Genomic DNA, 27,482 nt, shown 5'->3' with positions numbered 1-27,482 from the left:
AAAGTTATAAAATCAAGATCCCTAAAAGCCATGTCAGCACATTTTTGCTATTTAATCATTGAGCAGCTTAATGTAGGGGCAGAGATCCCGATTCCAGAGATGTCACTTTCTTATCAGTTTTCTGCAGTTTGAATACAATCATTGTTTTATCAGCAGGAGATTATCACTGCTGGGCTACACGTTGCATGCAAACCAGTCCTGCTAATCAGTGCCCCTACCACTGATTGGCTCAGCATATCTGAGCATTAGTAAACCCACAGCAGATAAAACAGGAATCCTATGAATACTACACTAAGCATTGCTGGAATCAGCCATTACAACACACTGCTCTCAGATTTCAGATTACTTAGCAAAAACCTGCTGATAGAATCTCATTAACTTACAGTTTAATCAAATTGTGTGAGCCCATCTACCAGTGACAAGGTGTTACGGGGGAACCGGCAGATTAGGACCAGGGGGTATATATCCCAATCGCCAGTCGGTGCCCACCGTGCTCCAGATGGTAATGGAGCTGCTGGCACCCTGTGGGTTAGGCGGAGATTATAGAGCTGGATAGCTCTGAGATAGCCCAGGGAACCGGTCACGTGTGTAGAGACACGTCAAACCAGACGACAACCCAGTTAGCGTTTCGGTGGAATTATCGCAACCCCGACCACGTGTGCAGGGAACACGTCAGGCTGGATGGTGACCAGGTAGCGTTGACCGAGAAGACCGCTGCAACAGCGCCCTGTCGGCCACGTGTGTCAGACACGACAGGCCGAGCGGTCCTCCGATTAGCGTTTCTGGTCACTACGCGAATGGCCAAGTGTATAGAGGACACATCAGGCCAAGGGATCACACCAGTAGCGTTGACTGGGAAGCCAAGGAGGATAATAGGTTCACACACCCAATCCTGGAACACCCTGTTAACTCCACAGGGGTCCTGGGGTATGCTGTCCGTGCGCGTAGGAGACACAACCGGACAGGTGACGCAGCAGGTATGCTGTCCGTGTGCGTAGGAGGCACAACCGGACAGGTGGCGCAACAGGTGCGTTGTCCGTGTGCATAGAGGGCACTCTCGGACAGGTGACGCAGCAGGTATGCTGTCCGTGTGCGTAGGAGGCACAACTGGACAGGTGACGCAGCAGCCGCAGCCCAGTTAACGCCACTGGACTGCTGTAGCACAACAGGAACAGTAGCAAGGAAGCACAGCGCTTGACCCTCATGTGCTGAGCCACGAATTTTGGCATGACAGGCACCGTTCGCCTAGCCCTACCTACTGCTTCCAACAAGGCTTATGCCACCATGAATTCTAAGTGAATATGAGTGAAGACTGCGCACCTCCATGTTGTCTCCAGCCCCTTTTATAACCTAGATCCGCCCCAAACCCAGAGTGGAACCACCAAGGTCCAATAGTAGAGTGTCATATCATCAGCGACGTCACCAGCGGCCTATCCGGAACCGCCACGTCATTGATGACCTCATGGCAGCCACACCCCAAACACTTCACCAGTCATCGTCTGACGACCAATGGTGAAGTGCCAGATTATAGGGGCGGACCTCTGCGAGCCAGTCCAGAGTGGCCACGTCATCAGGACACCTAACACCCTCTGCCCTATCAGGGCCTGCCACCTCACGGACATGCTCAGTGAGGTCCTTACCGGACCTAGCCTCTGATGCACTAAGTGCCTGAGCATGCTCAGTAGCCTGAACAACAGACTCAGAAATCAGACTATCTGCCTGAGCATGCTCAGTAGGCACATCCCAGAACTTAGACACAGCACGAAGTCCAAGTACCTGTGCAAAGAGGCTGTTAGGATTAATTGTGGGAGCATGCTCAGTAGCCTGAACTGAGGACTTAGTCCAGAAATGACACAATCAGGCTGAGCATGCTCACTAGGCCAAACAATGGGCTTAGACTCTGGCTGGGGTAAATCGGTGCGCGCATGCGCACTAGCTGCCTCTCCACACTTAGACGTGGTGGAAGGAGCAGCCAACTGGACGACCCGAGGCACGGCCAAGAACGGCAGCCGGCGCCTGGGCGCAACAGGAACTGCAGCAGGCTGCTTGCGGCTATGGCGGCGCTGGTTCGTAACACAAAGTAATCTTTGTTGATGGGACTTGCGTCTTGTGGGTCTACAAAATTAAAGACAGGTAGGATCCAGCTGTAATTAAAAACAACCCTACACAGATTTGAGGATTTCACTTACCTATTGCTCAGCCATTCACTAGATCATGATCATAGTCTGCAAATATCCTCTTCAGTTGGAAGAGGACTTGATCTCTGGCATCACCTATTGGACGTAGCAATGATTATAAATGAGCCTTGCCACATCACTTAGGATAAGAAGCCAAATCAGAAACTGTAATTGCAGACGTGTTTCTGGTGTCACCCCTCCTCAGTGCAAAGAAGGAAATCTTATTTGGCTAGGTGAGAAGCCTCTGACTGGGGGTGTAAGGAGGAACATTTCCAAGGTTTGATACTGACTCTTTGGATTTCTACATCTATTAGGTGGCGCTATTCCTTCTGAAAAAGCTGTTTGCATATGTGAATTCCCAAAGGAGCATTCCATGGTCTATACATCTCCTTAAGTCAACTAGACATTGTCTGTAAGGAGAAACGTTCCCCCTTCGAACCTCAGGCAGTGGCTTCTCAACTATCTAAATCAGATCTCCTACTTTGCACTGATGAGGGGCAACACCTCAACACAGAAGTCTACAATTGGAGTTTCTGATTTGGCTTCTTATCCTAAGTCATGTAGCGTTAAAGGGTCGATATTGACTTTAAGGATTGCTACGTCAAGTAGGTGGCTCCAGAGATCAAGTCTTCTTCCTTGTGAAAAGTCCATTTGCATATTTCTATTCTTAGAGCAGCATTGCATGGCCTAAAAGTCTCCTTATGTTGGCTTGGCACTCTCCACAAGGAGATATGTTGCCCCTTAGAACTCTAGATTATAGTCGCAAATATTCATGTAGATAATTTGGAGACATTTTACTCACTCAATAGCTCTGCACCATCCATGCCCATTACTACCCATTTAAGAATAAGATTTGTGTAAATGTCAATGCGTTTTGACTCAGGACTCCACAATTTTGTCACAATTGTTTCTGAAATATCGGAACAGTCATGGCAAATTTGGGACAGTTGATACACTATATATACAAGGCCTTAGCCAGTACTTGGTTGCAGCGGTTTGAAGTCCCTCTGTCGGGACATCATTACTATTGCATGAAATTGCCACCATAGTTGTGCCATTTTGAGCTGTTTTAAAAATATTATATTCCTTGAAGGACAACCCTTATTAATCTGTTATAACATTATTAGAGGGTTATTTAAATGTGTATGTCATCTTTGCAAGGTCTGACTGCTGGGTCCTCCACCAATTCCTGAATATGGGCTTTGAAATGACATTTTTCTCTGTTTAAACAACACTCTTGCAATAGGTTTTCCTCCAGTAGTGCCCTGTATTTAGCTCCATCTATCTTCCCATCAGTTCTGACCAGCTTTCCTGCCCCTGCTGAAGAAAAGCCTCCCCACAGTATGATTCTGCCACCACCATCTTTGACTGTGGGAATGGTGTTTTCAGGTTTAATGTGCAGTGTTAAGGCCCCGTCACACACAGAGATAAATCTTTGGCAGATCTGTGGTTGTCGTGAAATCATGGACATATTGTTCCATTTGTACACAGCCACAGACCTGGCACTGATTGTCCACAATTTCACTGCAACCACAGATCTGCCGCAGATTTATCTCTGTGTGTGAAAGGGCCTTTAGTATTCCTCCACACTTTGTAAAGTCAGTTCTACTTTGGTCTTATCTGACCACATCATCTTCTTCCACATACTAGCTGTGACCCCCTACATGGAATAGGTAAAAGGTGCTCTGCCGAGATGAAACCAAAGTACACCTTTTAGGGCTAAATGCACAATGCTATGTGTGGTGGAGAACTATTAATGCATATCACCCTGAGAACACCATCCACACAGTCACACATGGTGGAGGCAGCATCCTGCTGTGGGGAGGCTTTTCTTCAGCAGAGACAGGGAAGCTGGTCAAAGTAGAATTGAAGATGGATGGAGCTAAATACAGGGCAATCCTGGAGGAAAACTTATTGGAGACTGCACAAGTCTTGAAACTGGGGCGTTGGTTCACCTTCCAGCAGGACAACGACCCTAAACATCCTGTCAGAGCTACAGTGGATCGTTTAGGTCAAAGCATAGTGGCCCAGTCACAGTCCAGACCAAAATGGCAAGACTTGAAAATTGCTGATCACAGGTGATCTCCGTCCAATCTCACTGAGCTGGAGTTTATGTGCAAAGAAGAAAGAGCAAAAATGTCTCCTCTAGATGTACAAAGCTGGTGAGACCGACCACAAAAGACTTGCAGCAGTAATTGCAGCGAGAGGTGGTCTGAGTTAAGCGAGTACCTAACTATTCGTACTCGCTATACTCATAGCGAATACTGTCTAATACTCGCATATTCATTCCGAATAGCGTGTGAAATGCAAGTCAATGGGGAAAAATTGCAATGTAACGAGTAACCCGAATTCCGCACTATTCGCTACTCGCACGATTAGTGCGGCATTCGGGTAAAGGGGGCTTTACACGCAATGACATCGCTAACAAGATGTCGTTGGGGTCACGGAATTCAAGACACACATCCGGCCTCGTTAGCGATGTCGTTGCGTGTGAAACGCAGGAACGACCGTTAACGATCAAAAATACTCACCTTATCGTTGATCGTTGATCATTGACACGTCGTTCTAATCCCAAATATCGTTGCTGTTGCAGGATGCAGGTTGTTTGTTGTTCCTGCGGCAGCACACATCGCTATGTGTGGCACCGCAGGAACGAGGAACAACATCGTACCTGCGGCCGCCGGCAATGAGAAAGGAAGGAGGTGGGCGGGATGTTCGTCCCGCTCATCTCCACCCCTCCACTTCTATTGGGCGGCCGCTTAGTGACGCCGCTGTGACGCCGAACAAACTTCCCCCTTAAAGGAGAGATTGTTCAGCGGCCACAGCGACGTCGGTGAAGAGGTAATTGCGTGTGACGATATTATTCACCACGGCAGCGATCACCCCGTGACGTGCCACCGACGTGGGCGGGTGCTATCGCTCGCAACATCGCTAGCGATGTCGCAGCATTTAAAGCCCGATTTACTCGTTACATTGCGAGTATTCCCCATTGACGTACATTGCACACGCTATTCGGAATGAATATGCGAGTATTAGACAGTACTCGTTATGAGTATAGCGAGTACGAATAGTTAGGTACTCACTCAACTCTAGTGGTCTTGCAAAGTATTGACTCGGGGGGCTGAACACAAATGCACGGCACAATTTTCAGGTTCATATTTTTAAAATACTTAGAAAACAGTGTATCACTTCCTTTACACTTCACAAATTTTGCTGCTTAGTGTTGGTATATCACATAAAATCCCGACATTTGGGAGTGTAACGTGAACAAATATGGAAAGGTTCATGGGTGTGAATACTTTTTTCAAGGCACTGTATATAGAGAGATAGATGAATAGATATGAAATGAGGTCTGGAAGGGCCGGCTACTGTTAAAAGTCCGGAACAATAGAAGTGTCCATGGTAACAGTCGGCAAAGTCTCATTCGACACTGTGGAAACCATTGTATGAAAGGGAAACACTTGAGGTCATGTTGCTATCATTATGTCCATTTGTGCTCCATATTTCTCCCATTGAAGTTTGTGGTAATTTTTTTGAATGTGTTCGCTCCACTTGAGAATAGCTCCGTGCCGGCCTCCTGCGCAGAACGCAGCTGTGCACCACTCACTAGTTCTTACCCAGAAATTGGGCCAACAGACACTTATACTGTGAATGAAGAATCCGGCACACAAGACCTGGGCTACAATAAAGAAAATCACCAGTGGTTTATGGTACTGGGAGACCTATTTCATTTGTTACGGGTCTCTATAAGTTCCTGATACTCCCCGGTAGCATCTTTAAAACTCAACTCGTCAAATATCATTACAAAATTAAAATCTTAAGAATCTACAAAAAGTTTGAAAAAGTCAAGATGTCACCCTAAAGGAGACCCTATCATAACTTCATCTTCATATATTTCTCTATTGTGTGGTGGATGCCCTAATAGTTAAGCTTTTTTAATTTCATGTTCCTTTTTTAGGCTCTTACATGTTATTTTCAAAATGTTTTTGACCCAATTTGAATGGAAGCCTTGGTTTCTTTTGAAGGTGTCAAAGATGATGCTCCTCGTCTTGCTGCTCTCCATCGTTCTCTCCTGCGGAGGAGTTCAACGCTCAGAGCCGATGTTCACAGCCGTCACCAACACGGTTCTACCACCGGACTATGAAAGTAATCCAACACAACTCAACTACGGGGTGGCCATCACCGATGTGGACAATGATGGGGACTTCGAAGTTGTAGTAGCTGGGTAAGTCCTATTTTATTGTGCTAATTAATATCTGGTGCGATTTCACTCTTCAAGAGGTTGTCTTAACATGGTTACCCCATTTTATATGTTCTATCCTCTCCAGCAAACTGTTAACTTTGCCAGGAAATCCAGAACCAGTGGGGCCTTTAGTTGTACATGGTGGGTATTGAGATAAATGGTTATCCGTGTAATACCTGAATCTGCCAAAACGCTACTTGGAAGGTCCACCTTGGCTTAAAAAGAGGCCACAAGAATGGGACTTCCTTTAAGACATCTATATGCCCTATTGGAAGAGGTTGTCCTCAGGAATCACACCCGTTAGGCCTCTTTCACACATCCGTGTCTCCGGTATGTGTGACATCCATTTTCACACGTATCGGAGACATTCACTCATGTAAACCCATTAAAATCTAATAGGGTTGGTCACACATCCATGTTTTGACATAGACCGTGTGTCCATGTGCTCTACACAGAGACATGTCAGTTTTCTGCTGGCAGCACAGGTATAACATAGACTGCACACTGATGTGATCTGTGTGACATCAGTGTGACACGTACCAAAGAAAAGACAGATGATATAAAAATAAAGAATGTTTAGACTTACCAGCGCTGCTATTGCTTCCGGGCCCGCTCATTATGCTCATGAATATTCACTGCACTGATCGCGGACCAGGAAGTAACAGCAGCGCCGGTAAGTATAAAAATTCTTTATATAGGTAAGCATACCAGCTCATGCTGTCCGTGTGCTATCCGTATATGACACGTATAGCAGAGGGACAGCACATGGAACACACACACATACGCACCTTCACCACAGACTGTGTAAAGTGTATTGTATGGATGTGTGAAGGAGGCCTTAATGAGTGTTTTAATCCTTCAATGGGTTTTACAGGACCCAAAAAATATTCCTAATTAATTCAGGTAACACAAGTAAAAGTCCAATATTCTTTTTGGGAAATTTTACCACTTCCAATTGCTGCCTTTGGTCACATAATGCCCACTGTGAGGTTTTCATTTCCGACGTCATGTGTATGGGTCAGATTCACTTCCTCGGGTCACCGCCTGATTTCTTGTTAAATTAGGATCTTCCTGAGATGAAAACGCTCAGCATTATGGGAAATGTAGTTTATTAACAATCAAAAAATGCTGCGGATGCGAAATGTGAATAGGGCTTGAGAAATCCCTTGAGAATTAATCTGAAAATTGACAAAATAAGGGCTAAGTTATTTTGGGTTGCTTGATGAATGAAGCTCGGTGTGACCACATTTTAGAATGTTTTTAAAATTTTTAGAAAGTGTTAAAAAACCTCTTTATTGAATTACACTTTTACACATGTGGTCGTGTGAAGGCCCTAATTTTATTTTTTTTAATTGGTCAACAAACCAAAAAATGTTTTTGGCTTTTTTTGTTTCCTAATAGGCAGGACTTTGTTCTATTTGACTTTTTATCTAGCATTTTTTTTCCATTCTCAATGGATACTATATATTTTTTTTAAACTTTTATATTATTTCAATTTATCCATGCATTTGAGCTTCAAATACATTTTTATGGTTGTCTGATTATAAATATAGAGATATGAACGAATTTCACAAAATTTGTTTCCGGCACATTCATGCTGGAGTCAGCCTGTGATTTTGATTTGATCCAAATAAATGATGAGCGGGCACTACCATGCTCGGTGCTCGATATTTGTAACTAGTGATGAGCGGGCACTACCATGCTCGGGTGCTCGATACTTGTAACTAGTGATGAGCGGGCATTACCATGCTCAGGTGCTCGATACTTGTAACTAGTGATGAGCGGGCACTACCATGCTCGAGTGCTCGATACTTGTAACTAGTGATGAGCGGGCACTACCATGCTCGGGTGCTCGATACTTGTAACTAGTGATGAGCGAGCTCTACCATGCTCGGGTGCTTGGTACTCGTAACTAGTGATGAGCGGACACCACCATCCTCGGGTGCTCAGTACTGGTAACTAGTGATGAGTGAGCACTACCTTGCTCGGTGCTCAGTACTCGTAACTAGTGATGAGCGGGAACTACCATACTCGGGTGCTCAGTACTCGTAACTAGTGATGAGCGGGCACTACCATGCTCGGTGCTCAGTACTCGTAACTAGTGATGAGCAGGCACTACCATACTCGGGTGCTCAGTACTGGTAACTAGTGATGAGCGAGCACTACCATGCTCGGGTGCTCAGTACTGGTAACTAGTGATGAGCGGGCACTACCATGCTCGGGTGCTCTATACTCGTAATGAGCATTTGGATGCTCGGATGGAGGTGACTTGAGTACCGAGTATAATGGAAGCCAATGGGAAACGTGAGATATTTTCCGGAAGATTTCCACGAAAAATGCTTGCGTTCCCCATTAACTTCCATTATATTCTGTATGCGAGTAGCACTCATCCGAGCATCCATCTACTTACTTCGAGTACCGAGTCACAGAGCATGGTAGTGCTCTCTCATCACTAGTTACGAGTACTGAGCACCTGAGCATGGTAGTGCCCGCTCATCACTAGTTACAAGTACCGAGCACCCGAGCATGGTAGTGCTCGCTCATCACTAGTTACGAGTACAGAGCACCCGAGCATGGAAGTGCCCGCTCATCACTAGTTACGAGTACAGAGCACCAGAGCATGGTAGTGCTCACTCATCACTAGTTACGAGTACAAAGCACCCGAGCATGGTAGTGCCCGCTCATCACTAGTTACGAGTACAGAGCACCAGAGCATGGTAGTGCTCACTCATCACTAGTTACGAGTACAGAGCACCAGAGCATGGTAGTGCCCGCTCATCACTAGTTACGAGTACTGAGCACCCGAGCATGGTAGTGCTCGCTCATCACTAGTTACGAGTACAGAGCACCCGAGCATGGAAGTGCCCGCTCATCACTAGTTACGAGTACAGAGCACCAGAGCATGGTAGTGCTCACTCATCACTAGTTACGAGTACAAAGCACCCGAGCATGGTAGTGCCCGCTCATCACTAGTTACGAGTACAGAGCACCAGAGCATGGTAGTGCTCACAAATCACTAGTTACGAGTACAGAGCACCATAGCATGGTAGTGCCCGCTCATCACTAGTTACGAGTACTGAGCACCCGAGCATGGTAGTGCTCGCTCATCACTAGTTACGAGTACAGAGCACCAGAGCATGGTAGTGCTCACTCATCACTAGTTACGAGTACAAAGCACCCGAGCATGGTAGTGCCCGCTCATCACTAGTTACGAGTACAAAGCACCCGAGCATGGTAGTGCCCGCTCATCACTAGTTATGAGTGCTGAGCACCTGAGCATGGTAGTGCTCGCTCATCACTAGTTACGAGTACAGAGCACCAGAGCATGGTAGCGCTCACTCATCACTAGTTACGAGTACAAAGCACCCGAGCATGGTAGTGCCCGCTCATCACTAGTTATGAGTGCTGAGCACCTGAGCATGGTAGTGCCCGCTCATCACTAGTTATGAGTGCTGAGCACCTGAGCATGGTAGTGCTCGCTCATCACTAGTTACGAGTACAGAGCACCCGAGCATGGTAGTGCCCGCTCATCACTAGTTATGAGTGCTGAGCACCTGAGCATGGTAGTGCTCGCTCATCACTAGTTACGAGTACAGAGCACCAGAGCATGGTAGTGCTCACTCATCACTAGTTACGAGTACAAAGCACCCGAGCATGGTAGTGCCCGCTCATCACTAGTTATGAGTGCTGAGCACCTGAGCATGGTAGTGCTCGCTCATCACTAGTTACGAGTACAGAGCACCGGAGCATGGTAGTGCCCACTCATGACTAGTTACTAGTGATGAGCGAGTACTAAAAAGCTCGAGGCTCGGGCCGAGCATCCCAAGATACTCGTGTACTCGGCCCGAGCACCGAGCCCAATGTTATCCTATGGGAGACCCGAGTATTTTTGTGAAATGACCCCCGGCAGCATGTAGAAACCCTAAAAATGGCACAAAAGTCTCAGAAGAGTGCTCAAATGACATGGCAACAGCATGGGGAAGACCCCTTGAAGCATTTATCACTCAAAAGTCACAGCTGTGAACAATTTTGTCCGCGTTTTACGCCATTTTTACGGACTCACCAGAAAACCTTCAAAAATGACACCAAAATAAATTTTCATGGCGGAAATGTTAAGGGCACATACCCAATAGTGAGATAGAGCTAATGTATGTTACTTTTTGAGATTAATACATGAAAGATTTTACGTAAAACATTGTGTGGCACTCCGATGTCCCTGAGAAGAGACGTACATAAAGGCCTCTGAGTCTAATGTGCCCATTTTGAGGAAGTGAGTCTTTGTAGTATTTTCCTTTGCCAGGGCAGTCCAAAATTGTGAGGTTCACCAATGCCCCTGCATACAGACGTGCATGAGGGCCTGTAAACCTGAAGTGCCCATTGTAAGGAAGTGGGTCTATTGTAGTATAGCCCTTAGGCAGGGCAGCCAAAAATTGGGAGGCTCCACGTTGTCCCTGGATAGAGACGTGCATGAGGGCCTCAAAACATTAAGTGTCCATTGTCAGGAAGTGGGTGTATTATAGTATAGCCCTTAGGCAGGGCAGCCAAAAATTGGGAGGCTCCACGTTGTCCCTGGGTAGAGACGTGCATGAGGGCCTCAAAACATTAAGTGTCCATTGTCAGGAAGTGGGTGTATTATAGTATAGCCCTTAGGCAGGGCAGCCAAAAATTGGGAGGCTCCACGTTGTCCCTGGATAGAGACGTGCATGAGGGCCTCAAAACATTAAGTGTCCATTGTCAGGAAGTGGGTGTATTATAGTATAGCCCTTAGGCAGGGCAGCCAAAAATTGGGAGGCTCCACGTTGTCCCTGGATAGAGACGTGCATGAGGGCCTCAAAACATTAAGTGTCCATTGTCAGGAAGTGGGTGTATTATAGTATAGCCCTTAGGCAGGGCAGCCAAAAATTGGGAGGCTCCACGTTGTCCCTGGATAGAGACGTGCATGAGGGCCTCAAAACATTAAGTGTCCATTGTCAGGAAGTGGGTGTATTATAGTATAGCCCTTAGGCAGGGCAGCCAAAAATTGGGAGGCTCCACGTTGTCCCTGGATAGAGACGTGCATGAGGGCCTCAAAACATTGTTCCCATTGCAAAGGAGCGGGTCTCCTGTCGTTGTAATGTCCATTCTGCAAAGAATGGGCGAAAAAATTTACCACTGGGGGTATACCTGAAACAAAGGTCTAACTATTGTAACGGTCATCATGGTGGCGCATGAGGAGAAGGAGGAGCAGTCCAGCGATTATCCTAAGTCCAGAAGTGTGTACCCATGGGTGAGTGGAGGTACATGGCAAATTCCCGTTACAAACTTTAAATTCCGCTCTCATTTGCTGGTGGTGTGGTGAAGTCTGGCCCAATCCAACCCTTGTTCATCTTGATCAGAGTCAGCCTGTCAGCATTTTCAGTTGACAGGCGGGTGCGTTTATCTGTAATGATTCCACCTGCGGCACTAAAAACACGCTCTGACAAAACGCTAGCGGCAGGGCAGGCCAGGACTTCCAAGGCGTAGAGAGCCAATTCATGCCACGTGTCCACCTTGGATACCCAATAATTGTAAGGCACAGAGGAATGTCGGAGTACAGTTGTTCGATCTGCAAGGTACTCCTTGAGCATCTGGGCAAACTTAGGATTTCTTGTGGCACTACCCCGCACCTCAGGGGCTGTGGTACGTGAGGGGCTGAGAAAACTGTCCCACATCTTAAAGACTGTTCCCCTACCTCTGGCGGATTGGACTTGTGCCTCTCTCGGCTGTACGCCTTGGTTGTCCACTGATTCCTGACCTATGCCGCTAGCGTTTTGTGAGGGGAATGCTTTGCCTACTTCCGTGACTATGGCCTTCCGGAACTGCTGCATTTTGGTTGACCTCTCCGCCTCGGGAATAAGAGACATAAAGTTCTCCTTGTAGCGTGGGTCTAACAGTGTTACCAACCAGTAATGATTGTCGGCCAAGATGTTCTTAACGCGAGGGTCACGAGACAGGCAGCTTACCATAAAGTCAGCCATGTGCGCCAGACTCTTAACAGCCAGGACTTCAGTTGCCTGACCAACACGATGACTGAACATGCTGTCCTCCTCCTCCTCCTCCTCCTCCTCCTCATCTACCCTGTCCTCTGGCCAGCCACGCTGAACCGAGGATATGACTGGTGTGCATGTCATATCCTCAATTTGGCCGGAGAGTTGCTCCATGTCTTCATCCTCCTCCTCGTCATAGTCCTCCACTGCACGTTGTGATGAGACGAGGCTTGGCTGTGTGTTATCACCCACACCCACTACTGTTTCTTGCTGCAACTCATCGCGCTCCGCCTGCAATGCATCATGTTTGTTTATGAGCAGAGACCGTTTTAGAAGGCAGAGTAGCGGTATGGTGACGGTACTAATGGCGTCATCACCACTCACCATCTTGGTGGAGTCCTCAAAGTTTTGGAGGATGGTACATAGGTCGGACATCCATCTCCACTCCTCAGGTGTTATGTGTGGAGTTTGACCCATTTCCCGACGGCTTAGGTGATGCAGGTACTCAACAACTGCCCTCTTCTGCTCACATATCCTGACCAACATGTGCAGAGTTGAATTCCAACGCGTGGGGACATCACACACCAGTCTGTGAGCCGGAAGATGCAAACGGCGCTGAAAGCCGGCAAGGCCGGTTGAAGCAGTAGGTGACTTTCGAAAATGTGCAGACAGGCGGCGAACTTTTACCAACAGATCAGACAGCTCTGGGTATGACTTTAGAAACCACTGAACCACGAGGTTGAGCACATGGGCCACGCATGGAACATGTGTCAGCTGGCCTCGCCTCAAAGCCACCACCAGGTTCCGGCCATTGTCACACACGACCTTTCCTGGCTTTAGGTTCAGAGGTGTGAGCCAGTGATCTGCCTGCTCTTTCAGAGCTGTCCACACCTCTTCTGCATTGTGGGGTTTGTCACATATGCAGATTAGCTTCAGCACAGCCTGTTGCCGCTTCGCCGAGGCAGTGCTGCAGTGCTTCCAGCTTGGGACTGGTGTGGAGGGTAAAGTGGATGAGGATGCGCAGGAGGAGGAGGAGGCTGAAGAGCATGACATTCCGGAGCTGTAGAGTGTGGGTGAAACCCTGACTGAGGTAGGGCCTGCAAACCTTGGTGTGGGAAGGACGTGTTCCGTCCCTCGCTCAGACTGGGTCCCAGCTTCCACAATATTAACCCAGTGTGCCGTCAACGAGATGTAGCGGCCTTGCCCACAAGCACTTGTCCACGTGTCTGTGGTTAGGTGGACTTTGGGTGAAACAGCATTGTTTAGGGCACGTGTGATGTTTTGTGACACGTGGTTATGCAACGCGGGGACGGCACACCGGGAGAAATAGTGGCGGCTGGGGACCGAGTAACGTGGGACAGCTGCCGCCATCAGGTTTCGGAATGCTTCTTTCTCCACCAGCCTAAAAGGCAACATTTCCAGCGCAAGCAGTCGCGAAATGTTAGCATTTAGAACTGTGGCATGTGGGGCGTTGGCAGTGTATTTGCGCCTGCGTTCAAAGGTTTGCTGAATGGATAACTGAACGCTGCGCTGGAACAAGGACGTACTTGATGATGGTGTTATTTCTGCGTAGGCAACTGCAGGTGCAGGATCGGAGGAGGCTTGTTCGCAGGCAGCATGGACAGGGGATTGGCTCGCATGCACAACCAGCGAAGACGTAGCAGTGACATCAGCAAGCACTGCTCCTCGACTCTGTTGTACTTCCCACAAAGTCGGGTGCTTGGCTGACATGTGCCTGATCATGCTGGTGGTGGTCAGGCTGCTAGTTTTGGTACCCCTGCTGATGCTGGCACGGCAGGTGTTGCAAATGGCCTTTTTAGAATCATCTGGAGCCAACTTAAAAAACTGCCAGACTCGGGAAGACCTAACATTTGTACAGGCACCTTGTGTCGTGTTGTTGTTCCGGGGAACGGTTGCCTGACTTCTGCCTGGAGCCACCACCCTGCTTCTTACTGCCTGTTGGGATGCTATGCCTCCCTCCCCCTGTGCACTGCTGTCCTCGCTCTGCATATCCTCCTGCCAGGTTGGGTCACTTACTGGATCATCCGCCACGTCGTCTTCCTCTTCCGCACCCTGCTCCTCCTCCTGACTTCCTGACAATTGTGTCTCATCATCGTCCACCCCTTGTTGAGACACGTTGCCAACTTCGTGAAAACATGGCTGCTCAAATATGTGGGCATCTGTACATACGATCTCCTCATGACCCACTTCAACATGAGCTGGCGAGAGGCCAGAATGTGCGAATGGAAACGTGAACAGCTCTTCCGAGTGTCCAAATGTGTCGCCCTGGGCAAGCCAGGGGACACAGGTCACACACCATCACACCCTACATCCCAGTCAGGAGCACCAAAGCTAACCAAAAATCCTTGTTGCCTTCCTCCAGAGGCTGATGACTCACACCAGGGGGTGGGCCAGGCAGTTGGCTCCGCCCACCGAGGAGGACACAGCTCTGGAGGCGGGAGAAACCAGGCAGATTAGCCCAGGCAGGGCTCGAGTGCAGAGAGCTCAGGGGGAGCTAGAGTGAGGAGCTAAGTGGAAGAGTAAACAAGTAGTGAAAGTAGAAAGAAGTAAAGTGGTGAAGGAGGAAAGCAAGAGTGGTGACAGAGAGAAAGCCTGAAGGGTCCAGCTGTGTGTAGGACCAGGTCAGCAAGGTCAGCAACGGCGGTGACTGTCTGGAGGGGGACCGTTTGGAAGTTCCTGGAAGGACCGCGGACGGGTAGTGGCCCGGCGGTCTGGAGCAGTGTTCCGAAGGACAGTCAGCACCAGGGCAGGGGCCTCTCGGACCCCGGCAAGGCTAGGAGTCGCCATAATTTGCCAAATCCGTCAGTGAAGGGGACGTCGATCCCCCAACAACCAAGTCCCGATTGAAGGCAACAGCCCAACCAGTGTAGGAGAGACACCGCCACCGCCAAGGCACCAGTTTCTCAGGGCCAGCGCCTGCGGGCAAAGAGTAGAGCTCCTCCGGTCCAGATTGAAGCCGGGGAGCGGGTTACCGGTGGGAACCCATCGCTACCAACATAGAACAAAGGTGCAAGGAAAAGGGACATCACCGTCACCTACTGGGAGAGCAAGTGCAGCCGTCCGTGGGAACCGTCTTTCCAGCCGTGTGGTTTACCGTAAAACTGTGTCAACGTCTCAGGCTGAGTGAGTACCACAGTGCCGCAAGGCACAGCGCTGCCCCCGCATCCCTGCGCCCACCAGGAGGGGCAACACAACACCTGGCTGCTCCGCATCACCATCCCCGGGATCCCCATATTGAGCAGCGGTGGTGAAATCACCACAACCGTGGGTGGCGTCATGGACAATAAACACTTCCCACACCCAACAAACCCCTTTCACTCACGGGCGAGGAGTGCCGCTCGAGAAACCCCCGGGATCCGGCCCACCGCTCGAGCCACCACTGAGCAGCAGCCGCCGGACCCGAGCAGAAGGGGTGAGCGTAGTGTGCTGACACCCTCCTCCCCGCCCGCGACACAAGTGTGGGATCATTAATGTCCGAGGACGTGCACTCAGCCTTGTGGTAGGAAGGAGGATCAGGTTCTGAAATGTGCGGTGCAGTATCACGGTTACTGACACTTGACCGTGTGGAAGACAGAGTGTTTGTGGTGGTGCCAATCTGACTGGAAGCATTATCCGCTATCCAACTAACAACCTGTTGACACTGGTCTTGGTTCAAGAGCGGTGTACTGCTGCGGTCCCCAAGAATTTGGGACAGGACGTGCGAGTGTGGAGCCCTTCAGGTGCGGTGCAGCAGGGTACTACCCTTAGGGACTCCACGGGATGGAACGGTCGGGTCACAGGTAGGGAACCTTCGTTTTGGGATTTGCCGTGACGCCACTCTCAGAATTGCGGTCAGTGAGGACCACCACTGCAGGTTAAGGGATGCCTGGGGCTGATGGTGGGTGCAGTCAGTATAATAGCCTCCTGAGAGTGAGGCAAGCCCCAGGCCCCTGTGTATGTGTGTGGGACCACAGGTCGCAGAATGACTCACACACAGTCCAAGTAGTCTTTTAACGTGTTTACTCACTGTTTAGAGGTCACGGTGAGATGCCCGGGCGACACTGTGATAACCAGGTGGAACCAGGAATTCCAGGAGGCCGTTCTGAGGGTAGCTGTCCACTCGCCCTCCTTGCACTCTTTCTGTTTGGGAGGATCCCTTGCCTGAAGCGTGGTAGGACTCCTCCAGGGAAGCTGTTACTACCCTGCTCCCCTCTCTCTGGCCCGTCTGCCGGCAGCGTGGCCTTGGTGGGATGGCTTCTGGCCCTGTCCCCTTATGGGCCTGGTGATTGCTGCTTGGCTCGAGCTCTGTGTAGTCGTGGTGAGGGCATGAAGTACCCCCCCCACCTGTAGGTTAAGCAGCTCTGGATGATTTGCTGCCCGTACTGGGGATCTGTTTCCCCTTGCGTGCTCGGATACCAGGATCTCCGTACTCAGCCACCCCTCTCTCTGGATGTCTTTCAGGCCGACCCACGGTGCCCTTTCTCCCCCGCTTTCAGCTACTGCACTCCTCAGGACCTGTCTTACACGAGAGCCCCTCTGCTCCCTTCCACACACCTCAACCTCCAGCTCCCGACTCTCCTCACTTCCTCTCTGCCCTGCTTCCTAGCAACCAGCCTCGGAGCACACCCCTTGCTGGGAATTGAAAGTTAACCCCTACTGGCTACCCAAGGGTCCCCTCTAGTGATGTGGGAGACCAGGTCACTATGTGTTTGTGTGTGCACCTCATCCTGGCCTTTGGAGATTACCTGGAGGCATTGTCCCCTCATGGGTGCAATACTCTGTGGTGCCTGACCAGGTCAGGGGCGCCACACGAGCGACTAGATGTGGCCCTTTGTTGTGGCGAAATTCGAGCTTGCCCACGACCTCGGCCTCTGCCTGCACCACCATCACGTCCACTTCCTTGTTCCTTGCCAACGCCCTTGCGCATTTTGCAATGCTGTGCTGATGTGTATTCACTAGACTTGTGCGTTATATCCAAGTTTGTGCAAATCGTGCACCTGTACGCTGCCACCGACAGGCACACACGTGCGGTTTTTAAATGCAAGCACGGACGCACTAAGAACCTAACAGGTTTTTAGGAGCGACAATTACTGAGAAGTCTGACACTATCTGGACTGTTTTAGACTGTGTAGACCAGCCCCAGATATGATGAAGGCTGGTATATGGTCACCACTAGGAATGGCTATATACCCTGCCTGCCTGCCTGCCTGTATACTGCTACAATAGTCCTGACAAGGACTCTTCTGGTCACTAGCCTGTATTCCGACCTGGCTATACCCTGCCTGTATATAGCAACAATAGTCCTGAGAAGGACTCTGCTACTGTACTCCGACCTGGCTATTCCCTGCCTGCCTGTATACAACTTATTGTATGTCCTGAGAAGGACTTCTGGTCACACTGTTTGCAGCCCTGCTCCGGAACTAACAATAAAGGGCCGCAAAGCTTTCCCTGAATCAGCAACACTCTCCCTGCACTGGCTGTCTGGATGGCTGTGTGCAGAGCACAGCGCGCCCGCCGGTATAAAGGCTCGGTCACGCTGTGCAGGCCGGCCAATCAATGCAATTCCACAACTAACAGGGATGTGGCATTGCAGTGGTCTGTCAGCCAATCCCTGCATGAGGGCTGGCTCTCAAAAGAGCGCCAACATGCAGAAATGAAGACCACGAGTACAGCACGAGTATCGCGAGATTACTCGGTCCCCGCCGAGTAGCCCGAGTACAGTGATACTCGTGCGAGTACCGAGTAGTAACAAGCATACTCGCTCATCACTACTAGTTACGAGTACCGAGCATCCGAGCATGGTAGTGCTCACTCATCACTAGTTATGAGAACCGAGCACCCGAGCATGGTAGTGCTCACTCATCACTAGTTACGAGTACCGAGCACCCGAGCATGGTAGTGCCCGCTCATCACTAGTTACGAGTACTGAGCACCTGAGCCTGGTAGTGCTCACTCATCACTAGTTACGAGTACAGAACACCCGAGCATGGTAGTGCTCACTCATCACTAGTTACGAGTACTGAGCACCCGAGCCTGGTAGTGCTCACTCATCACTAGTTACGAGTACCGAGTACCCGAGCATGGTAGTGCTCACTCATCACTAGTTACGAGTACCAAGTACCTGAGCATGGTAGTGCTCACTCATCACTAGTTATGAGTACCGAGCACCCGAGCATGGTAGTGCTCACTAATCACTAGCTACGAGTACTGAGCACCCGAGCATGGTAGTGCTCGCTCATCACTAGTTAGAAGTACTGAGCACCTGAGTGCTCGCTCATCACTATCCTCCGCCAATGGGATTGCACTCAGCCATTTAAGTCTATGTGTCTGGAAAAAAAACGAACTGCGCTCAGATGACACCCTAGTGCAGTATGATTTTCACGGACTGTCAGAATGGAGATGATGAAGATTCTTTTTTTAATTCTTCATCGAAGAAAAATAGATCCCACTCTGATTAAACCCTAATTAGCATAGTCAGAATGTTTTTCTCGAATGGAGAATATTAATTCGTTTGACGTTAGCCTTCCATTTCTCTTTTGTTCGTTCACTTTGCATTATGTTAATTTATAAAAAGAACTCTTTCCGCTTGTATGTTTGTAAGCTTCTTACTTTCCAGCATTTTTTCACACCTGCCTAAAAGTTTTGCACAATAATATCTGTATCTATGTATTTCTTCTATTATTTTTGTCACTGCGGTGTTCTTCAGGGCGTATTGTGACACAGTCGGAGATGCACAGGTTGTGATGTTGTGACACATCCAGTATATTTTATGTGCCTCTTATTAAAGGTGTGATGACAAGTGATCTGGCGGGTTCATTAAAGCTTATTTATAATCGTGCATTGCTGCTGGAGATAATCTCCATTTTACACCCCCCACCTTGCAGCCATAATTAACTTTGATGCAATAAATTCCACGATCTCCATTTATTAATTAGATGGTGGAGCATCGGCCGCGCCGGTGACAGCAATCACCGAGGAACGACGGATGGAGGACGCCAACTTGAAAGAGAGATGTCACGAATGATACTATATACACTATATACACCCGGAAAACATGACAAACACATAACACACCAATTACCCAGATGAAAAATAATACATTTACATATCATTTACATACCAAAACAAGCAAGAGAACAATGATCACCTATTACACAAAACATGTCAGATTTGGAGGATTCGGTAATTTTTGACCAACATTTTTGGGGAGCAAATTTTAAGGCAAAGGAGTTCAATAAAGCACTCGATGATCTGTTCTTGGAGTTCCCCTTTAAATATTGAGTTTTACATAGGCTACTCAATATTTTACAAGCCTCACCTCTATGCATCGTGGTGGTATAGCTGTATATAACCGTCAGGTACCAATATGTCTGTAAGATCGCATCTCCCGCAATGGCCGTTCAAATGCCAGGGCTGAGCTGGAGGGTGCACTATCTTAACACTATGGCTGATTAAATATTGGGGAATGCTCCAACTCTTGCAAAAGTCTAGGAGTTATCCACTTTTACAGAAATTGCCTGGGAATGTAAAATAATTGTACTTCAGAGCAGCATTCTTAATTCTGTTGGAAAAGGTAACCTGTTCCCTGATGTGCACCCAACAGCTCAGCTGAGTTTATATGATGCTGTTGCATGGAGATTGCATGTGAGAGTGGGCTCCTTTTTTTGATGGACCAGAACCACTTATAATGCCTTTTTTTGGGGCCCTAAACTTACCCTTACAAACCAGTGGGGTAGTGTGAGTAGCCAGTGCCAAGGGTAAGGCAAGTATTGCACCTCCTAACCCAGTATTAATGCCCCCTTAGTGTCCCTTTGAAACAAATACTTCCCCCTGAGTGCCTCTGTGGCGCCCCAGGATCTGGTTGCCACAACAGTATTGCCCCTCCAAAGGGTTAATGCTGAGCCTGGAGGTAATTGGGGAAGTCTATTGGCCAGTAAGTACCAACATTCAACACCGTTTCTCCCTGAGGCCAGCAGAGGGAGCTCTAAACCTGGAGTTCCAGGGAGCACTTCCTTAAGCTCTGACCTGGGGGAGGAGTTAGTTAGTCTGTTAGGGAAGTTCAAGGAGAGAGGAGCTGAGTAGTGCGGTCTTGTGAGCTGGGGTTTGGAGCTAGGTTAGCTCAACCCAGAAAAGCAGGAGCCGTAGCGAGGCACAGAGAGAAGATTCCAGAGGAGAACTGGTCAGAACCGGTTCGCCTCAGAAGAACACAGTAAATATTAGACATCGGAGTCTGTGGTTGCCAGGGTGTAAAACCCTCTCCTGGTAGCCGAATCTGAAGGGCAGGAGGACTGTAGGTCTCCTGGCCCCCAACACAATCCGACGGTACAGCTGCATCATCAGGGCCCGGTGTGGACCCCATAGGGAAGCATCAGAGAGGGCCTGCGCAGCCTATCCTAGGAGAAAGGGATGAACCACCGGTCCCAGCAGCAAGAGGGACAATGCAAAATCCAAAGTGCAGGGTCTTGTAGAAGCAAAGGAAGAACAGGGAGTAGGCCTCAATACTCGACTGGCCAAAAAGATCACCCCAGTTACTTCCAGGCCGACCGGATCCCCTTCACCACCTGTGACGGTCTCCAAGGACTGAATTGTTGCACAGTAAAAGAAAAGAAGGTAAAGAGACTGTTGTTTGTGTCGGTTCTTTTCACGGTCCTGATTAGCCCTGCACCCTTTCCAAGCACTTTAATAAGCACCATCGGTTGCCCCGGGGTACCGCTCCACCTGTGGGGAGCAGAACCATCCCAGCTGCTAATCCATCAGCCCCGGAGGTCCCATCAAGCAGCGGCGGCTCCATAGCCGCAATCCACAGGTGGCGTCACGAATATTCTACAAACTTTACTATTAATTACCATCCCCACCACTGCCATATTAGTTGACCCCGCCAAGGTCATGGAGTCGGGCCCCGCCACCACTGACTACCCCGGACTAGTCCGGCCCCCGACACCGGGTGTCCCAGAGCCCTGGGGTGGGCGAGTCACCTCCTTAAGACAAATAATGTTTCCTTAAATCTCCCCCTTAAAACAAATAATTCTATATTACTGCCTCTTAAAACAAATAATTCCCCTTGAGTGCCCCTTCAAAACAAATAATGCCTCCTTAAATAATGCCCTTTGAATGTCTCCTTAAAATAAATAATGCCCTCTCATAACAAATAATGCCCTATGAGTGCCCTCTTAAATAATGCCCACTGAATGCCCCTAAAAAACAAATAATGCCCCTTGAGTGCCCCTTCAATACAAATAATTTCCCCAGAAGTTCCCCCTTAAATAATGCCTCCTTAAAATGAATAATGACACCTAAAATCAAATAATGCCCCTCTAAAACAAATAATTTTATCTTACTGCTGCTTTAAAAAAATTACCGTAATGCCCCCAGATTGCCCTCTTAAATAATGTCTCCTTAAAAGAAATATGCCCCTGAATACAAATAATTCGACCTTACTGCCTCTTAAAAAAAATGCCCCTTGAGTGCCCCTTCAAAACAAATAATTCCCCATGAGTGCCCTCTTAAATAATACCTCCTGAATGCCCCATTAAAACAAATAATGCCCCTTGAGTGCCCGTTCAATACAAATAATGCCCCAGAAGTGCCCTCTTAAATAATATCTCCTGAATGCCTCCTTAAAAGAAATCATGACCCCTTAAAACAAATAATATCCCTTAAATGCCCCCCTAAAACAAATAATTTTATCTTACTGCCTCTAAAAAAAATAATGCCTCTTGAGTGCCCCTTCAAAACACATAATGCCCCCAGATTGCCCTCATAAATGTCTCCTTAAAAGAAATAATGCCCCTGAATACAAATAATTTGACCTTACTGCCTCTTAAAAAATAATGCCCCTTGAATGCCCCTTCAAAACAAATAATGCCGCCTGAATGCCCCCTTAAAAGAAATCATGCCCCTGAATACAAATAATTCTACCTTACTGCCTCTTTAAAAAAATAATGCCCCTTGAGTGCCCTCAGAAAACAAATAACACGCCATGAGTGGCGTCTTAAATAATATCCCCAGAGTGTTCTCTTTACAATGCAATAATGCTGAGTGTTCCCTCCAAAATAAATAGTGCTACCTTTGTGTCATCTCCCCTTGGCAAATGAAATAATGGTTATACTCCTCTAAATGGGTGACGGAGTCCTCTTCTCCTCTGCACAGAATAGCACAGGGACATCATTGCGCCGCCTGCGCTGGGACCCTGATCCCTACAGCAGCCCGTGACCGACACTGCTTTACCACAGGATCCACTTACCCCCTGAGGAAGCAACAACACTATGTGCGAAACGTATGGTGAGAATAGTTCTGGTGACCTTTTTAGATGCTATTCACTATGGGTAAGAGCGATCCCGTTGTCATGTGATAAACACTTCTGGTGATTTGGGGTATAATGGGATATGATCATTGTGTATTTTATGTTTTTATTTTTTTTTACTTTTTGTGTTTCACTTTTTTAGTGTGATATTTATATATCTACATGCTGTAATGACAAACCACTTTTGCTGGTATTTGTAGTGTTTCTTTGTTAGATACCTGTTTGGATCGTATATGATTAATCAATTTTCAGTATACTCAGGATATATTTGTCAGTTAATGTGGCATTTATAAAATATGTCTTCAAATTTCCACATTACTGCGATAGGAGATGAAAATCGGTGCTCATTAATGTCTATGGAGAACTGTCACTTTTGTTTCAGAACTGCAACATGATGTCTGTGTCGGTCTGTAGCTCCGTCCCTCTCCATAGAACTTTATAAGCACCAACCGTCATCTCCTATCTCAGTAATTGTGAAATAAGTATTCACAGAACACAGATTTTACCCTTGAATTAAGAATTTTGAGAATATCTATCCAGGTGTCAGGTTCGGCTTTGCACACACCTAGTGGCATGGCATCGTCAGACTCTGTTCACACCACAAAGTCTGACAAACAACCTGAGGCTTCTGTACTGTTCAGCCAGAGCCGGGCGTCGGCTGTTTCAGGTTCACTGGTCTTCAGCCATGCAGGAGCTAATTTGTGCAGGCTTATGTGCAATAACTAGGAGCTCAGGTTGCTAATTGCCACGTGCAGCTGTCTGCTCCCTATTTAAGGCACTGCTTCCTTCCAGGAGGTGCCGATGATAGCTTCAGCTTTTGCTCCACAATCCCAGTCTTGGTGCTTTTCCTGTGCATGGTGATCCGTGTTGTGCTTCTGAGTGGTGTGAGTGTTTTCCCTGCTGTGCATTACTTCCTCCCCTTTTTCGTTACTCTCCAGTACACGTATTGTCTCTCCTGTGTGTTTTCAGTGCAGTGTGTACGAGTTTCTGTTCTCCCTTGTCCATGTCATTTTGTAGGGTTTTGTCATTGTGTTTTCTGGCCCACCCCAAGGGTGTGGGAGAGGGGGAGTAAGATCAGGGCTTGGACAGGAGTTAGGGTCATGCTGGTGGCTCGGACCTGGTTACCATCAATCCTACCTCCTAGATAAGGGACAGCACAGGGGCTTTAGTCTGGGGGGCCAGTCTAGGGGCCTCTGTCCTTTTTATGCTGACCTCCCCTGTACACATATTGTCTCTCCTGCGTGCTTTGAGTGCTTAGTGTACGAGTTTCCGTTCTCCCTTGTCCGAGTCGTTTTGTAGGGTTTTGGTTTTCTGTTTTCTTGCCTGCACCAAGGGTGTGGGAGAGGGGGAGTAAGATCATGGCTCGGACAGGAGTTAGGATCACGCTGGTGGCTCAGACCTGGTTACCATCAAGCCTACCTCTGAAATAAGGGACAGTGCATGGACTTTAGTCTGAGGGCCAGCCTAGGTTCACCTGCCCTCACATATTGTCTCTCCTGTGTGTTTTGAGTGCAGTGTGTACGAGTTTCTGTTCTCTCTTGTCCCTGTCAATTTGTGAGGTTTTGTCATTGTGTTTTCTGGCCCACCCCAAGGGTGTGGCAGAGGGGGAGTAAGATCAGTGCTCGGACAGGATTTAGGGTCACGCTGGCGGCTCGGATCTGGCTACAATCAAGCCTACCTCTGAGATAAGGGATAGCACAGGGACTTTAGCCTGAGGGCCAGCCTCGGAGCTCCTATCCTGTTATTACAGACCCCGTCACACCAGGAGGATAAAGAAGCCAATTTTTCTGATAAGATATGTTACAAATTTTCTTATTTTCATGTGTATTATTGATTTATTCAGTAAAAGTGACGACTATTCTCTACTGTTGACGTTCCCCCAGCAGGCAGGATCAAACCGCCCCTCTATCTCAGCTTCCTAGACCCTTGAGAACATAAATTGGAGTAAAATGGATACTGGGCTTTATTTTGGTCCAATTTATATCATTTGTTTTTAGCAATTTTGAAGACCATTGACATTGAGATGCATCCAGCGATGATTCCAGGTGGTACGTCTGCAGTTTCCAGGACAAGGAAGGACTGAATAGTAGAAGTGACGTGCGGCAGCCAATAATTCCAGCCGCCTTCATGCAGGCTGAGCCCGTACAATGGCGGCGGCTGCCTGACAGACTGAATCAATCACGCCAGGTCTTCTGCCTGTCACATGGATGTCCGTGTGGTTCTGTCCGCTGCAGGAAATCTATCCCTTCAGATCCATACTATCACCTCCGGGGACGGCTGGTTCAGCTCTGGGGCGCCGACGCCTCGAGGTTCACTCGGATGATTGAAGATGATTTCTTTCAGCACCGCACATATCACAATACGGCAGAACCTGGGTTCATTCCCTATCGCTGGGAGATAATCTCACTCGCTGTATTTTTCTGCTATGTATTACATTTATAATACAATGAGCTTGTAAGGTTCGCGGAGCACATCGAAATGGGAAATATCGGATTTGGCTCAGGGTTTATATTCTCTGCGCTGAATCAGTTATGTATTTCTGAACCTCAGACAACCCGTGTATTCCTGCCGTGGAGTCTATTAACACCGTGTTCATAAAGATTCCCGATAAAAATCTAAATAAAATTCCTTTTTTTCCTCTGATTTCTGCTGTCGGCCTTTGGCATCTGACTGCCGCTTACGTCAGAAGCACCATGGTGTTTTAAACGGAATCTGTCAGCAGGTTTTTACTATGTAGTCTAAAGGCTACTTTACACACTGCGATATCGGTCCCGATATCACAAGTGTGGGTACCCGCCCCCATCTGTTGCGCGACACGGGCAAATCGCTGCCCGTGCCGCACAACATCGCCCAGAGCAGTCACACATACTTACCTGCCCGGCGACGTCGCTGTGACCGGCGAACCGCCTCCTTTCTAAGGGGGCGGTTCGTTTAGCGGCACAGCGACGTCACTGCAGCGTCACTGAACCGCCGCCCAATAGAAACGGAGGGGCGGAGAAGAGCGGGACGTAACATCCCGCACACCTGCTCCCTTCCTCATAGCGGCCGGGAGGCAGGTAAGGAGAGCTTCCTCGTTCCTGCGGCGTCACACATAGCGATGTGTGCTGCCGCAGGAACGACGAACTACATCGTTACTGTTGCAGTAACGATAATCGAGAATGGACCCCCATGTCACCGATGAGCGATTTTGCACGTTTTTGCAACGATGCAAAATCGCTCATCGGTGTCACACGCAACGGCATCGCTAATGCGGCCGGATGTGCGTCACCAATTCCGTGACCCCAACGACTCTGCATTAGCGATGTCGCAGCGTGTAAAGCCCCCTTAAGCATGATAAAGGGGCAGATAGCCCGATTCCAGCAATGTATCACTTACTGGGCTGCTAGTGTCGCGGGCGGAGGGGTGGGAACGCCGCTCGTCTGGAATCGCTGGTGCTCGGGTCTGGTGCTTCTGCTCCTCAGTGGCTCGAGCACGGGGCCGGACCCGGAGCTCGAGTAGCGCCTCCTCACCCACGAGTGAAAAGGGGAGGTTTTTGGTGGGTATTTGGGATGTCGGTCGTGACGCCACCCACGGGTTGTGGTGATGGTGGGCACCACGGCTGCTGGTGACGGGGGATCCCGGGAGCGATAGCGGAGAGCAGCTAAGGTGTTGACTCCTCCGTGGGTAGGGGCTGTTGGTCCCGAGGCCCCAGTTGGGGAGTAGGAAGGAGGTATAGTTGCAGGTGCCGAGGCAGGGAGGCAGCGTGGGCGCGGGTGCAACGTTGCGGTGCAGCGCGGTGCCGTTGTACTCACTCAGACACAGAAGGACAGAGTCTCTGGTAAACCAAACGGCTGGATGGATGGGGCCCACAGCCGGCTGTGGTGTTCTCACTCTCCCCGGACGGGTTGATGGTGGCTGTCGTTTTCCTGCACCTGTGTAAGTGACTCCTATAGCTTCCCACGGGTAGTCCGCTCCCCGGCGTGTACGTGTCGGGAGAGCCCGTTTGCCCGCAGGCGCTGGCCCTTGGATCTCTGGCCCTTGGCGGTGGCACTTATCCGGACTCGTTGGGCTGTTGCCTTCTGACGGGACTTAGGTGGGAATGAACCCCTGAGGTCCAGACCGCAATCAGATAATTTGACCTTTACGGCGGCTCCTAGCCTAGTCGGGGTCTGAGTACCCTACCTTGGTGCTTGGCTTCAATCTGCTCCCCGGTTCGGTACCGGCGGGCCACCGCCCGACCCTGGTCCTACGATTCCGCTGACCTACACCAACTCCTGCAGATGGCCACCACCGACTGCCGACCTTGCTGAACGTGCCTGGGCTCCAACCCAGACACCAACAGTTTTCACTCTTCTCACTTTCACTGTCTACCACCAACTCCTCTCTGTCTTTTCCCGCCTACAGGCCTGTGAACTCCTCGGTGAGTGGGGTCAACCGCCTGGCTCCGCCCCACCTGGTGTGGACATCAAGTCTGGAGGGTGGCAACAAGGATTTGATTGACTGGTGTCACCTACCCAGGGGAGGGTGTGTGTGTGTGATGTTAGTGTACTGTGACCCCTGGGGGTCCAGGGCATCACACTAGCTGTAGTTTTGATAGAATCCCTGTTTTCTCTGCTGTAGATGTAGCAGTTGTTGGAATGCTGAGCTGTGTATAACCCCACCCACACCACTGATTGGCAGCTTCCTGTGTATATTATCAGCAAGCTGCCAATCAGGAGTGATGGCGGGGTTACACAGATTAGCTGGACTGGCATGCATGTGAGACCTAGTCCTCT

At 49.0% G+C, this 27,482-nt stretch overlaps 1 protein-coding gene across 2 annotated transcripts in view; it reads left to right on the top strand.

Annotated features, from left to right (window-relative positions):
* Window positions 1–27,482, top strand: part of CRTAC1 (cartilage acidic protein 1) — a 779,202-nt gene that overhangs the window by 163,269 nt on the left and 588,451 nt on the right. For both annotated transcript variants that reach the window (XM_075348409.1, XM_075348410.1), the window contains exon 2: window positions 6,203–6,402. In XM_075348409.1, coding sequence (XP_075204524.1) covers window positions 6,203–6,402 — 200 coding nt within the window. The remainder of the gene's footprint in view (window positions 1–6,202; window positions 6,403–27,482) is intronic.

Source organism: Anomaloglossus baeobatrachus, chromosome 5 (genome assembly GCF_048569485.1).
Source record: "Anomaloglossus baeobatrachus isolate aAnoBae1 chromosome 5, aAnoBae1.hap1, whole genome shotgun sequence".
NCBI lineage: Eukaryota > Metazoa > Chordata > Amphibia > Anura > Aromobatidae > Anomaloglossus > Anomaloglossus baeobatrachus.
The sequence above is the reverse complement of the archived record's forward strand: the minus strand, read 5'-3'. Positions and strand labels throughout refer to the sequence as shown.